The sequence below is a fragment of the Crocuta crocuta genome, unplaced genomic scaffold, assembly GCF_008692635.1.
Source record: "Crocuta crocuta isolate KB4526 unplaced genomic scaffold, BGI_CrCroc_1.0 scaffold96, whole genome shotgun sequence".
NCBI classification, from domain to species: Eukaryota; Metazoa; Chordata; class Mammalia; order Carnivora; family Hyaenidae; genus Crocuta; species Crocuta crocuta.
In genome coordinates this window covers 8,831,221-8,847,291 of record NW_027531522.1, presented here as the reverse complement: position 1 = coordinate 8,847,291, position 16,071 = coordinate 8,831,221, and the positions used below count along the sequence as shown (strand labels likewise).

At 41.4% G+C, this 16,071-nt stretch overlaps 1 protein-coding gene and 1 long non-coding RNA gene across 4 annotated transcripts in view; one reads left to right on the top strand and one right to left on the bottom strand.

Moving 5' to 3' along the window:
• LOC144238586 (uncharacterized) overlaps positions 1 to 2,204 on the top strand; it is a 3,162-nt gene extending 958 nt beyond the window's left edge. The window contains exons 2-3 of the long non-coding RNA XR_013337162.1: positions 263 to 758; positions 1,948 to 2,204. This is a non-coding gene — a long non-coding RNA (uncharacterized LOC144238586). The remainder of the gene's footprint in view (positions 1 to 262; positions 759 to 1,947) is intronic.
• Positions 1 to 15,032, bottom strand: part of TRDMT1 (tRNA aspartic acid methyltransferase 1) — a 74,280-nt gene extending 59,248 nt beyond the window's left edge. For 2 of the 3 annotated variants that reach the window (XM_077772407.1, XM_077772408.1), the window contains exon 1: positions 418 to 701. In XM_077772407.1, coding sequence (XP_077628533.1) covers positions 418 to 649 — 232 coding nt within the window. In that variant the 5' untranslated portion in view covers positions 650 to 701. Of the gene's footprint in view, positions 1 to 417; positions 702 to 14,973 lie in introns of those variants that run through there. The other variant, XM_077772410.1, reaches the window with a different exon arrangement.
• Between the last annotated feature and the right edge of the window lie 1,039 nt (positions 15,033 to 16,071).

The following is a 16,071-nucleotide window of genomic DNA, read 5'->3' as shown; positions in this document are numbered from 1 at the left end:
ACGCCGCGGCCGCCGCCTGCGAGCTAGGCCTGCCGGTTCCCCTTCCCGTGCTTCCTCCGCCCGCGCTGCCCCCTCGCCGCTGGTTCCGCGGCTTTTCGGTTCCCCCCGCCCTTCTGGCCGCTCCCTCTCCAAGAGCTTCCAGCAGCGCTGGGCCCCGGGGGTGACAGGGGTCAGCGGGGGAACAACGGGCACGGAACAATACGGCCTCCCGAGTGACTAGCAGCCTGATTAACGCCCCGTCTTCCTTCTAAAATGCATTCAGGGGCCTTGGAAGGAAAAACTAAGCCGCAGCTCAGGAGAGGAGCGAAATCTACCATTGCCTCGAAGTGAATTAACCCAGGTTAGAATCCAGAAGAAGTCATTTTCCAGGCTCGCTGCTTTCCTGTCCCTCGGAAGCCTTAAGGGTGCAAACCTCACCAACATCGGTTTTGAGCACGCGCCAGGTTTTGTAGCTGTTCCGGGGTGACGGAATGAACTCGGCCTCCTCCCGCGAGCGGGTCCCAGAGTCACAAGCACAGGATTCACAGCCACGCAGCAGAGAGAGCCCCCTGTGCGTGCAGGCCGGGGAACGCTTGCTCTCGTTGCTGGTGGGGTCATCGTACTTCAACGGGGCAAAGAGCCTGAACAGAGGATCTACTGCTGATATCATGCAGAAGTGCTAGGGCCTTGCTTCTCCACGATGCTCCAGGGATCACGTCGTCAGAAGCTGGATCACAAAATTAAACGTGGCCATATGCAAGAGAGGAAATGATCTCATGGTGTGGTGTCATATTGTTCCCATTACCGCCACGCGTTCGCTTTTGTTAGGAAAAATTGGGGAGAACTACTTGTAATAAGTCAAACACTGATTTGTTAGAAACTCCGCAAGTGCCCTACTGTAACGGTATAAACAAGAGTATGACTGCCCTATCTGAAATATGCAACTTCCCCTTGTTGATGTTTCCTATGAAACATTTTCATGGTAGATGTGTATTGGCCTTTAAAGGCTTTGTTTTTGTTGGTCACTTATTTCAGATAGTAAGGGTAGCAGAAAGATAGGGAACAGAATCTTAGCTCTGGCATTGCCAATAACTGTGACTTTGCACTGAGCTGGGTTTCCCCATCTGCAAAATAAAAGGGAAGGAAGCAGGAGAAATGGGTGCTGAGGGCCCTGAAGCTCTAAAATTCTATGCCTGAATTAGTGTTTGAAAAAGTGAGTCCCCTTTTGGCCACATGTGAATTATCTGCTCAAACTGAAATTATCTAAAAGATGTTTTAAAAATCTGTGAACAAATGTACTCTTTAAAAATTTTTTAACAAATATGTATTTATTTGTGAGAGAGAGAGAGAGAGTCAGAGTGTGAGTGGGGAAGGGGCAGAATGAGAGGGAGACACAGAATCAGAAGCAGGCTCCAGGCTCTGAGCTGTCAGCACAGATCCCAATGCAGGGCTCAGACTTGTGAATCATAAGATCATGACCTGACCCGAAATCAGACACTTAACAGACTGAGCCCCCCAGGCACCCCTAAACAAATGTACTTTGAAACCAATTTAATTTACACAAATCATCTATACACAGTAATATCATGTATAAAATGCATGAAACAAACTTTTCTAGTATTTGTTACATAATATTAGTGCAATAAATATATCAGTACATATAAAGGGAGCTATGTATGTAACAATGATTTATATACAGTCAACAACCAATATATTAAATAAACCTAGAATCTGTTTAGCATTAGTATTGTAAATCAAAATAAATATGATCAAGGATCTTACCCCATAGGGGAGAGAGAGGCCAAAACTATAAGAGTTCACAGAAAATGCCAATCTCCTGAGAGAAAGGGAGCTAGACCCCCATTCCCACAGGCTTATTACAAATTGTTCACGCGGATACTTACGGGTCTTCACAATATAGCCCCAGACTTACTTTTCTTTGTTAACTTGTTTTCTTTCCTTCTTCAGGTCTGCTGCAAACTGGAATGGTCAGCATTCGCCAAACATCCTCCGTGCCTCAGTTTCCCTGCTCACATTCCTTGCCCATGTTCTTTATGTTGCCCAGAAATCCTAACCTTCGGGGTGCCTGGGTGGCTTAGTCAGTTAAGCGTCCAACTTTCACTTAGGTCATGATCTCGCGGTCCGTGGGTTCGAGCCCTGCGTCGGGCTCTGTGCTAACTGCCAGCTCAGAGCCTGGAGCCTGTTTCAGTCTGTGACTCCCTCTCTCTCTGACCCTCCCCTGCTCACACTGTCTCTCTCTCTCTCTCCTAGAACCACCCTCCCCTGCTCACACTGTCTCTCTCTCTCTCTCCTAGAAATAAATAAAACATTTTAAAAAAATTAAAAAAAAAAAAAAAGAAATCCTAACCTTCTCCCGGATCAAGTGGATCCTTCCTTCTAGAATCCTAGGCTAGAACTCCCAACTTGTTTGGTTCCCTGATCCACACCTTGCCAGCACTCTGAAATAGAGATCCTACCTATTCCTATCATGAAACGGTTTCAGTTCTTTCCAACCCAGCTTCTACCTGATCCACCACATCCGGATACATGGTATTTCCTCTGTAAAACTTAACATGTGTGAAAATCATTTCAAGAATGAAAACGTTCTCCATAATCAGAATGTGCGATCACTTCCATGGAAGCATCTATAATTGTTAGGTCCCCTCAGATTAGGTATGTGTTCGCTTCCAAGCCCTGGCACAAGTTGTGTGAGTTGGGGATGCCACAATCAGGAGTAGTTGACGAGGAGGAGAGGGTGGGCAGGTACAGAGAAAATGAGGATACATAGCGATGACTGCTTCCCAACGCGAATCATAAATGTACTTACAGGAGAAAAACACCTTTCTAATCCCAGTTTCCCATAAAGTTATCCTCAATGACATGTCCAATAGAGCGGATATTCTAACCACAGAAACTCAGCACACTTTTTGACAATACAAATATAAAAAATCAGACTTTATGATATTCAGTATTATTTTCCCTCAAAACACACAAAATACTTGACAAAAAAAACCCCAAAATGCTAGTTAACACCTGGCACATATGAAGCATATCAGAAATAATTAGAAAGCACAATATAACATGAAGAGCATGTTAAGATAATAATAGCATATCTCAGGTATTTAAGAGCTCATTGTATAACTTGAAGTCTATTACGTTTTGTTCTTCCTCTCCTGCCTGTCATTTCCGTGATCATTAATATCCAACAGAACGAAATGGTCTGCCAAATGTTTAAGATACTTTTGGCAATCATCTTTGAGTTTCATGATCCAGGCCATTCTTTATTCCCCAGTGAAATGTGATGTGGATTCTTAAACAGTCTTGCTGAAGGGAGAGAATACCCCATTTATGCAAATGTGAGTGATGAATACAGTACACATTGGTTTCACGCAGAAAAAAAGAACGGTCTGTATGAATTGCATGGAAAATGAAAAAGGAGTCATATGGGATTAAATTGGCAATAAACGTCCTCAAGAGAGGAAATTGTATTCAGAAGGAACATGAATCAGAAGGGCCCTGAGAGTTTATCTCTCACCTGTAGGATCCCGCTTTTTCAAGAAGGCCTTTACATCACAGTCCTGATGTGCCTGCATTGGGCCTCAGCTGTGAGCTGCTGCTAAGGGCCACAGCGTACTTCACAGGTGAGACGTCCAGAGCGAAGAGCTTGGACTAGTAGAACATCCTTCGGTACGGTCACCTAAAATCTACTCCCTTTAGATTTGCCCTCTGCACTGATTTTGAAGACCTGTCCCTCTCTGATAATGAGAGCCAAAGAGTGTTAACTAGGAATCACGGATCTGCTGCTTCCTAGCTATGCAACTTTGGGCAACTCACTTAACCTCTCTGAGCCTGAGCACACATCTCATCTCTATTTTTATGTGTAAAAATAGGACATGTGGTTGCTACGAGGGTTAAAGGAGAATGTGAAGCACTTAGCCCAATACCTAGCACAATATAATAGTATGTTTCAGCAGCAGTATCTATCTAATGACATCCCCTAAGTGACGCATTCTCGGTCCCTTCGACTGCCTCCAATGGCATGATTCTGACCCCAGGAATTGCTCCTGCTCCAGTGTGGCGATGCTGGTTTTAGGAGCCATAACTGAACAAGGTCAGATCTGCACACTGCAGAGCGGTGTTTATGGCCACAGACCTCTAAGGGCCTTACGGGCGGGTGGGCAGTGTCCAGGAGTAGCCTGGGCTTGGAGCAGTATGAATGAAAGGCTGCAAGTCTGCAAGCCGTAGGCATGACTGAGGGGCTGCTGAGCCTGGAAGCACAGGCAGTCAGAAAACGGACAGTGGCACACACAGTAAGAGACACACAGCCTTGCTCTGAACTCCCACAAAGACCAGGGTAGCGTGAGAGGTAGGTCTACAGGTGTGGCAATTTTAGGGGACGATGGTGAGTGACCTGAATGTACCAGACGCATGAGTTGCTGAAAGGGGAAACCCAGTAACGCCATCCAATCACTGATTGACTCTTTTATGTACCAAGCACTGAAAAAATACTTAACTAAAATGGTTTTAAATGGAAAAAATCTGTAACCCATTTCCAGCCATTACAGTGCCAATAATGAAAACAACCTAATGCCTTCTCTCCCCTGAACATAAGACTATTTCATCAATTGTATTGATCCTCCAAAGCCACACTGTCTAATAAGGTAACTGCCAGCCACATCTGCTGATTTAAGCTTAAATTAGCTTAATTAGTATTGAAAACTTAGTGCATTACTTATGCTAGGCATGCTCCAAGTACTTAATAGCCACATGTGGCTGGGGCTACAGTACTGCTCAGCCATGACAGAACATTTCCATTATCACAGAAAGTTTCATTGGACAGAGTTGCCTGAAAGTCAGTCTCTTGAAGTCATGACCTTAACAGGTAGCCCATCAATAAATGAACAAGTGTTGAAGTGTGCAGCAAGTACTTAATTATTGTACCATGAACACTGATTTAAAATAAGTGCCCTAAGGGGTACCTGGGGTGGCTCGGTCGGTTAAGTGTTCAACTTCGGCTCAGGCCATGATCTCATGGTTCAGGGTTCAAGCCCCGTGTCAGGCTCTGTGCTGACAGCTCAGAGCCTGGAGCCTGCTTCAGNAAATGGGAGATGGGCATTGAGGAGGGCACTTGTTGGGATGAACACTAGGTGTTGTATGTAAGTGATGAATCACTTGGCTCCCAAAGCCAAGACTAAACTGTATACATTGTATGTTAGCTAATGTGACAATAAATCATTTAAAAATAATAAAATAAAATAAATTAAATTAAATTAAAAAGTGCCCTAAAGATATAGAGGAAAAGGAACTCACACAATAGCAAACCTTGTAACCAAATACTTCTGTTTTTCCTCTGATGTCCAGTCACCGTGTTCACAAACTGTCACAAAAGAAAAGAGGCAGGAAACAACAGGTGTGTTCTTTCAATGACATGATAAACTTCCAAGAGAGAAAGAACAGAAGGAAAATGATGAACTTCACGGTGTCTTGAAGGAATAGTACTTTTCTTTACGAACTGTACTCTAGCGACTTCCAGTTGTAAATACTATCTTACACTTACCTCAGAAGAAGGAAGAGAATAAATGTTTTTTTTTAAATAGGAATCATGAGGACATGTAATTCTAGATTTTTCTGCTGAAAAGCATAGACACCATGCGGTTTGCCTTATAGCTTACCATCTCAAAGTACTCGGTCACAGATTTTTGACACTGATTTTTCAGATTATATCTGAAATCTCTAATTTAAAAATGTTTGGCAACAAAATTTAAAGATTATATTTTAGTTAAATTAAAGATCGTGGGATTCTCTATCATTAAAACTGCTCTCCTACACCCATGGAAATTTAGAGCTGGAAGAAATCTTAAGGACTATTTGCCAGTGTTTTTCCAACTATTTTTAGATGTAGAACCTTTTCTTCCCACAAAACCTAGAATCAGGGGCAGAGGGTGTATGCAGAAACACACACATGTACACAGCTGTTGTGTTGCTGACGCACGGGGTACAGGGCCCAGGAGAACTCCAGATCACCTCCCCAACGCCCACCCACCCCTGCGGCTGCCTCTACGTGACCCATGGGACACTGATTTCATCCGGTTTTCATTTGACAAAAGCAGACACGGGGATCCAGAAAGTTGAGGTCACTTGCCCAAGCCCACAGTTCGGTGGATAAGGGGAATACGATACTTGGGTTTCCTTCAGAGATCTTTCCAGGGCCGGCTATAGCACAACTTAGTACAGAAGATACTTAGTAGGCTCAGCTGTCATTGGCCTGCTGGGCCTCCACCCCAGACGGAAACCCAAGAGTCCAAACTAAAGCCGCCCTGATACCCAGAATACATTGCTTCCTGGAGAACAGGCTGGCCTGAGTAACGAAGGCAACTTTTGAGATCCATGAAGGTAACCTTAACTGATAGGGCAATACATTTTGCAAACAAAGGTTAATTCTGCTTCACAAAGGAGAGATAACCTCAAAGACTCATTACTAACATTTATAATAGATTCTTGGCCCGGTTCTTCCTACAAAGACACCTTGATGCAGTGCAAGGAACATGATCCTTGGAATAAATGAGTCAATATGAATCCTGCCTCTAATACTTTCCTCATTTACGAAATAAGGGTAATATTTGCTAGCAAGGTATCATGTGTATCTAATCAATAATTAATCGTCATATATAAAAAGAGATAGAGAGAGAGAAACTCAGTAATGTGCCTGGAACAATAAATATCTGCTTCCTTCCTTATCTGAACAACTTTGTCATAATGTAAGATACAATCCATTCTTTTCTAACAATTACATACAGAGAACTGTTTTCCTGGTATGCTTTCAAAAAGGCCATATTGCCAAGATACTAATACGCATTGTCTCTAACTAGATGTCTTTCCTTATTGTTTTCTATGATAACCTTCGTTATTTCAGGCAAGAAAACAAGACTCATGATGGGAACAGAGGAGATCAAAGTGAAAGAGAGCTATTATTACTTTGCTCCTTTTCTCTGCTAATTCGCCAAACATTCAGAACTGTTTGAGGTAACCAAATCCCCCTAACCAGATCCAGCCAGGCCAGCAAGAGGAAGTCATGCACACACACCCCCACACACCCACACACCCCACATACACACATGCTCCATAAAACCCCTTGTTCTTCTTCATAGCCTTTTTTTAAAATTGCTACCGTTGTCAGTACCAACAAATTAAAATCTAGAAAACATCATATAAAAGGATTTTTTACCTTACCCTTGCCAGCCAGGTACTAGTTTAGATCACTTAGGATCGTTATCACACGATCCAACGGTGATAAAAATAACCAAAATGTAATCACATTATTACTAGGTCTACTCACTCCATAAGAAAAAAAACCCAAAAAACCCCAACCTTGGATTTACTTAAAATTGTTAAAACTGACCTTACAGCCTTTCAAAGTCACTTCAGTAAACCTTACACAAGTTACCGCTTACCCCAAACTTTCTACTCACTGGGAATGTCCCAGAAGCCATTAACCCTTCTGTTATAGGTTACACTGACTCCTGAAGATAAAGATTGAGTGTTTCATTTCCATCTAAGGTAATTACTGCAAAGTTAAAATATAGTACAAATCTCAAAGGGATTTGTTCTATGTTTAGTCATTCAGAGAATACAGAATGACCAAAATAGACTATATTTTAGTGGATGGCAAAGTATGCTTTAATAATAGGATAGTATCAATCATAAACATTCACATAGGCCTGTAAGTTTCAAAGAACTTTATGAATGTTTAAAATGCTCAAAAATCCATCCAGACCCTATCGGTTTTCTTTTTGAATAGTCAGGGTCTTTTTTTTCTTTTACAAAAAATCAAAAGGAGAAAACTTCATGTGATTTGCTGAACGTCCCATAAATCGATATTCTCCAGATGAACAGATTTATTTACAAATCACCAAAGCACCCCCCTTTTTTTTTTTTAAAGAAGAGAAATCAGAAGATAGAATCAATGTTTTTAAAAATCTGGACGATAACAAAGGATAAATGAAAGAAGAAAGCTGGTATATATTGTGAGGAGGGAAAAAAATCACATTAGGAGTTAAAAATCATTCTGGTTAGGAAAAAATGTCAGGAATCTGCAGGGCCCATCTTTTTTTACTCCTTTCACTTTACGCCTCAATCCTAGAATAGGGTGGGAAGAGAATGAAACCAAGAGCAGTGTTTATACACCCTGTAGAGCTCACAGTTTGAAAACCCCAAAACTTCAGATCTATCCTATTACCTGTTTCCTATAGAGGTGAGACATTATTATTCGGAGAACAAATTTTCGGTGATCACCCAAAGTGAAAGAGACCTAATAAGCATACATCAGAAATGCCCAGAGTACTGAAGGCCCAGTCCAACTATAGAAGAACCATTCTACCTCTTTTTGCACTATTAATAAAATATTTACGTCCATCACACATCGTCTGGAAAACAGGAAAACACATGAAAAAAGAAAATTTTTAAAAAACCACAAGAGATAACTATGGCCCACATTTTAGGCTTTCTCTCTAGCCTTTGCACTAATTATATTTTACTAAAATCATAATCTTACTGCATTTGTGTTTCATACCCTGGTTTTTTTCCATCTCACACCGTATCATGACCAGTTCTGCCTTTCAATCAAAGAGATGTATCATTTTTCACGTTCTCTTTATTTTTTCCTGAATTTTCTAAAAAATGCATGCTAATTTGGAGGGATAAAGCAAATCACAAAAGTAAAAGGAGGAAAAAGACACACTCTTCTAAAAAAAAAAAAACCTTGATTTCCTCCTTACTCCTAAAAAACAACCACTTTTAAACTGTTCACTGCGTATCTTTCCTTCCTTGTTTCTGTAGAACGTAAACAGACACAATTTGTGTTCTAGTCTCTAGGTATTGAGCATTTAAGAGGATTCAGTTTTTTGCTACATGAACAGCGCATGGATATTCTTGCATATAAATATCCAAATGCTCTGATATTTTCATCAGCTAGAATCTAGAAGGGTGGAGGGCGGTCACTAGGTAAAAGACGTAATTATTATGTAAGTTCTTGATGCATATGGTCAAAACTCATTTCCGAAATGATTACAGAGCCCAAAGTCCCATCAGCAGTGACTGAGAACACTCCCCTCTAGCAGCCTCACCAACAAGTGACGTCATTTTAAACCTCTGTCAATCTTGTAGGCCAAAAATCTGGGTGCCATTTTGATTTTCCCTTTTTTTTGGTTAACATCGAGGATGAATTATCACATCTTTATGGGACATCTGTAATTTTTTTCTTTTGTCAGTTGCCATATTTGACCTTTTGCTCCTGGGATAACAGGATTTTCTTACGGACTTACCACAATTTTATTTTTGTTGTTATAAAGCCATCGGCCACGTGCGTTGTAAAAAACACTTCCCCGTTCATCAGTTTCCATTGAATTTGGATTACAATATTTTATGACACAAAAGTATTAAATTTTCTGCACATATACATAGTTTTCCTTTGTGACTTATCCTATGTCTCCATATGTTCTTCTCTTCCTTAGGTTTCATTTTTTTTTTAATGTATTTTGATATGGGGTGCAAGGAGAGGTTTTAAACCCAACTTTCCCACAAATATTGAGTTTTCCCTTCCCCAGTGGTTTATAATACTTCTTCTTTCACACACTATATCCTAAGTTCGTATCATTCCCATGGGCCCTGGTTCTTCTTGGGATGCCTCTCTGCAGAGTGGCAGAGATAGGAACCCAGGTGCTGGGGAAACACATCAGATGTTCCCGCACAACTTCTGGCTTGAGGGAGCGTGATACCAGCCACAGTCTAAATCCTTTCAGCTTCACAGGGGGAACTTTTTAGAGTCACAAGTTCATCTTAAGACTTCCAATTTATTTTTATTATATTTTTTTAAGTAAGCTCTACGTCCAAGGTGGAGCTTGAACTCATGACTCCCATGATCAAGAGTTGCGTGCTCTACTGATGGAGCTAGCCGGGTGCCCCTTGATGCTTCCAATTTAATAAAAACCTTTTCAAACCTTGCTAACATACACGTACGCGCACACACACGAGCGTGCGCACGCACATGCACACACACACACACACACCCTTTGCTTTGTCAAATGTACTGCTCCTCTCAGCTCGCCATCTTTGCACAGACTTTGATACACCATGCATTGAGTTGCCACACTAAATCCTGTTTAAATTACAGTGTCACACATGGGACACATGGGTGGCTCAGTCAGTTAAGCTGGTGACTCGGTTTCAGCTCAGGTCATGATCTCACGGTTTCATGAGTCTGAGGCCCACATTAGGCTCCAAGCTGACAGGGCAGAGTCTGCTTGGGATTCTCTGTCTCCCTCTCTCTCTGTCTCTCCCCCATGCACACTATCTCTGACTCTCTCAAAATAAATAAATAAGCTTAAAAAAATAAATTACAGTGTTGTGCAAGATTGAGAAGAATCCCTTTCCTTCTTTCTTTCTTTCTTTCTTTCTTTTTTCTTGACTCTTGCCTCCATATTTTCAAATCAGCTCAAAGTCTGACAGATCCAGATACTCTTTCCAAGAACCATCATCTCCCCTGACCACATCCCCAGCTATCTGGGAAAACAAGGAAAGGAAGACACAGGGAGTACAGGGAAGACAAAATGGGAGGAGAGAAAAGTAAAGAACACTATGGTATGAGGCACCTGGCCTTGACAATACTGTTCCCATATACTTACTAAAAAACAGTAAAATAAAAAGTATTTCAAGATTAAAAAAATAAGATATTCTCATTTTTTTCACAATTAGGAACCAAAATACAGGCCTTGCTTTATTTTTTAATTCAGATTAGTGCCAATGATTTGTTATGATGATGATGATTTATTTTTAATTATTGGCAATTTTAGTACAAAATTCTAATATTTTAGAAGTCCCGTGGGGGACGCCTGGGTGGCTCAGTCAGTTAAGCTTCCGACTATTCATCTCAGCTCGGGTCTTGATTTCAGGGCTGTGAGCTCAAGCCCTACGTTGGGCTCCATGCTAGGGGTGGAGCCTACTCAAAATAAAACAAATTTTTAAAGAAAGGAGTCCCTTGGCTGGATGTATGCATAGATGAATATTTAGTCATTATGTCAGGGTTTTGCTCCCATAACTCCACCATGCCAATCAAGCCCATTTGAAAAAATAACCAAATTAATATTAAGAATTATTAGACAAATACCTACCATACCCAATTTTCAAATTCCCAGCAAGTTCTGAAAAGTTCATATAATGTTCACAATAGCATCTGGTAACTACAAAAACCCATCAAGAAGTGAGGCTGATGTGACATTCCAAGTCCAATTCCGTATTCCTAGTGTACTAAGACACCCACACCTCTGAACTACCACAAGGCAGTCACAGACATTTGGGATCTGAGTTCAGAGCTGTGTCTACCTGTCCACATGTATCCATGTGCGAACTTTCACAGAAAAACTTAGCTTGGGGGAACCTGGGTGGCTCCGTAGGCTCAGCCTCCCACTCTTGATTTCAGCTCACATCATGATCTCATAGTTTCATGAGTTCGAGCCCCACATGGGTTCTGCATCGACAGCGCTCAGCCTGCTTGAGATTCTCCTTCTTTCTCTGCCCCTCACCGCTCACACTCTCTCTGTCTCTCTCAAAATAAACAAATAAACTTAAAAACAAACAAACAAAAAAGATAAAGAAGAAAAAATTATGCCTGCAATGCAAAAAGATAATTTAAATACAATATATAAAATGTTTTGTTTAATTTGTCTCAAAATGAGTTTACTTAAATACAAGTGGGAATTGTATTTAACAACTGATAAAAGTTAGTAGTTTTTTAACTTCAGCTGAACACCATTTTTAAACACATTTTAGCTCCCAAAACAATAAGAGAAGGCAGTCCAAAGGTTAATACTGTATGTCAGGAATAAGGTAACACTTTAAAAAACAAAAAGCTACCTATGAGGAAAACATTAAATATGAATATCTATTTACACTTGCGGGGCGCCTGGGTGGNAACACTCGCTCACATTTAAAGCCTGACTTTGGGATTACTTTGTGATCTGGACACTCAGGAGTGTCCCAATGACACTTGCATGGACAAAGCAATCTCCCTGGCAGCACCCACAATTTTGGGCTGTTGTCTGAGGAGTCAGAGTACCCCCAAAGCGATCTTTTCCCTTTTTACCTTTAATAGGAGTTAAAGCAAGTTTCAAGTAAAGTAGTAAGCCTTAGAAACCACCTTCCAAAGTGAAATACAACAGTACAATGCAAAGTTTTCAGAGGAAGGGTTCCAGAAAGAGTTACATAAAACTCTCACAACCAGCTATCTATCCATGTCAAAGGTATAAACAAGTTGGAGACTGATGAAGAGGAAAGTTTTTGGAGAAAACTGCGAGTGTGCTGTGTGGACTGACCTTCCTCCCCGGAAAATCTCTGGGGCTGTTTGCTACTCACCTCAGGCCCAAGGCAAAGAGCTTCAGAGGACCACCGTGGGAGTTTAAAACTGTGCCCTCATTATCCTCTGAGTTCTGGTAGGTAAAGTATTTCCTTGGGACCAGATCTGAGTCATACACGGGAGAACTTGCTGTTGTAGATTCTGGGGGAGGATGAGCCCCTGTAAAGAAGTTACTTCCGCAAAAAGAAGGAAAGAGCGTACTTCTGAATTGCTCCATGGGACTGTGGAAGACCAAATACAAACCCACTTGCGCATGTCAAGGGCGCTTTGGGTGAGACAGCTCAATGATGAGAAGTCCCCACAGAAGCACCTGCTAGGAAAAGGGCCCATTCAAACACATGCCAAGTGGAGCGGTGTACTCTAGATCACCAACACTTGTCAAGAAAGAACTTGCTTTTCCCCTTCACCTCTTCTCAATGAGCCCTAACCCTAACCAGCAAGAGACCTTAGTCAGCAAGGTAGGGAAGGACAACAAGAACCACTTGAGAGAGAGAGAGAGAAATTCAGTACTCCCTTTTTCTTGTATCCAGCGCAATGATGCCTGGAGAGGGAAGACACAGAATTTTAAAGCAAAATTCAAATGTTGATTATCAAGTAGACAGGCAGATTATAAATCACTATGATTAATTTTCTCTGTTAGCAACAATCAGAGAATTGTTTGATTTAATAGGAGTGACCAGGAAAGTCATGGGAACTGCTTGAATATTCATGTGCAAAATGATCGGGCCATTTCATAAGCTGCCCCCTGGTCTTCTTATTCTCTCCTTCCCTTGACTATTCAGACACATTGCCCCTCTCCAAGCTATCGTCTAATAACGATAACAACACTAATAACAACCCATGTTATTGAGTGCTTACCCTTTGCCCCTCCTCTGTGCATTTTATATACATCTCTCACTTCATACACCTCTGTATTATCAACACCTCCCTTTTATATACAAAGAAACTGAGGCTTATCCACGACCTGTGAATTTACCCAGAATCTGTCCTTTTTCCCCGAAAGAAGGAGTGAAATGTAGCCCATCAGCTCAAAGGCTAAAAAATATCAGGCTTGCTTTCTTTAATAAAACATATGTGGATCTCTCTCATTTCATGAGAAAATGAAAACATTCCACTGGAAGAGAATTAGTAGAAAAGCAAACATGGCTATTTTTTGTAATCACAAAACCTGCTGACAGACACACTTATTCCAAACTATGGATGCCATTATGTCAACAGTGACAAAGCTTCCTCAACCTGGACACAAAATGCCAATGGTCCTAACAACAATATCTCAGCTGTGGAATGTTAGACCTTTACAAGCTGCCTTTTCATATTTTAATCTGATTTCATTCTCACAACAATCCTCTGAGTGGGGATCACGAATGCTATATTTTTGTTGAGGAAACTAAGATAGACAACTTTTAAAAACTGTGATTTACTTAGCATCGAAAATGAACACATGACAGAGCAGGCAGTCAAGGAGGTAAATATCAAAGGGAAGTTGAAATATCAACCCATTTTTGTATCAGCTTCTAAACCGGTCTTGGCCAACAATACCTCTAGGACTCATTCTTGATCCTCATGTTTCTCATCTGTCAATAATCAAAACGCTTCACACATCCTCTTACATATCCTGAATCTCTGACTTCATTCTGATGAGATCACTTGTGGCAAGTAACGATGCATATGGTTTTCAGACAGAAACCGGGGCCTCAAGATGCAAATGAGTTGGCAAAGCCAATGGAACACACGAGTCTTCTAGGGTTTTACAAACCGGGGCTGAATTGATGCCCTAATATAGAAAGCTGTGCCTGTTCTCACGAGAGTTTATTCTAGAATTTCAGAACCATGCCAATATATTTCAGAGTTCCCTAGTCATCAGATTGCCCTCCTCTGAGAAAGCAAAGGTTCCTGCAAGCAATCAGTGCCGCTAATTAAATTTCAGACTTTTATGTTTTATTTTTGAATTCTAAAAGCTAAAACATTCTTTTCTATTTATTCTTCCTTTCCTCATAAACGAAGAGTCACCAGTGTTGCCATGCTCATCCTCTTCTGTGGCCACAGATACTAATAATTCACTAGCAGTTCTCAGCCTTCAGCCTTCCTCAGAGTCATCTGGAAGTCTTATTTAAAAACAGATTGTTGGGCCCCTGGTCTAAAGTTCTGATTCGGTGCATCTGGGCCGGGGACTGAGAGCATTGACGACAAACACCAGGTGACGCTGATGTTGCCGGTCTGGGTACCACACTTTGAGAACCAGTGGACTAGCACTTCTGCCATGTCCCCCTAAAGGGGCCCCACGGAAGAGCCCTCGGGTGTGAAGGCTCAGGGCTCTGGAATCGCAAAAATGGTGCTCCATGCCCTCGCCTCATTCTGGAGACTCCTATCTGGAGGGAAAAGAAACGGTCGTCATGACTCATTGTCTTTTTCAAGCTTTTCCAGCCACAAAATTAAAAACAGACAAGGGCTACGTTAAAAGCAAAGTGAAAACAGCTAAATTTTGCAACTTCCAGCACAATTTCTGGGGTTAGAACAAAAGATGTACTGAGGATCCAGTGAGCTCTGTGCTGACCACACTAAAAGTTGGTGCCGCAAAGGTTACTTACCAGGCTCCCAGTTTTCTCTCCCGTAGTGAGTTCTCCCACATCGTTCCCCAAACACACTGTCGGCCTATAACTCTCTGAATTAATTCACCACTTCTGCAACTTCTCGCCTAGTTTTTAACACAGAAAAATATCAATTGCCAATAAATACTGTTGGGCCATCAAGCAGTTAGTCAGTTAATCTGAAGAGAGAGGCTGCAAAGGAGTTGCCCTGAAGTTTCTTTATTTTTATAACCATCATCTCCAGACGACTCTCAGTGGAGATTTTAATTCCACTATTCATCGTGGGGGAAAATGAAGGCATTTTAGGTTACAGTGTAAAGTACTTCAGTATTCTAGTTTACTTCCCAAAAGTACCACCAGTATTTTTAATCGCATGTGTTGCATTAAGTAACAAAAAAGTAACTGACAAAAGATGTTGTTAATATAAGATAAAACATTTCTGCTTAGAAAATAAGCTTAGGTCGACATTTCATATAGCAATATACTGCAAGAACTACTGACCTTTTACTCTGATCACCACTGAGTCTGTTAAATTTCAAAATATGAGCCGGCCAGTGAATAATATGTTACTAATGAATAAACCATGCCATCCAAATGCAGCTTTTTCTGTCCTGTCCAAAGAAAAGGGAAAACACAAGCATAATGGTAAGGTCACTGAAAACACAGATTTTGAAAGAAGTCACTCTGTATGAGCGTGAGTCACCAAAACTACTTCCTTAGTGATAAAAGTTGCCCCAGCAACCCAGATGCCTCCCTATGCTAACAAGTACATGGGCAGCGTGTGGAGTTTCAAACCCACTAGTCATTTCCTTTACTTAATTGCTAACTGCTCTTCCCGGCTGCACTTGGGGCCTGTGTTTTATGCAGTCACCCAGCAACTAGTTACTGTGCTCTCTTTTATCAGGGAGAACAAAACAGTAAACCTCGTACTTCCACGGATCTCAGGGTAAAAGTCGGCGTTATTTCACCGAGGCACTTGGAAACTTCGGTGCGCGCATTATAAAACGGCAGAAGTGGATCTCAGCGTGGTCGCGTGATTATGCAAGACTGGGAGACAAAAAGATTTAGCAGAGAAGAGAGCGATATTTTCAGTGCCCT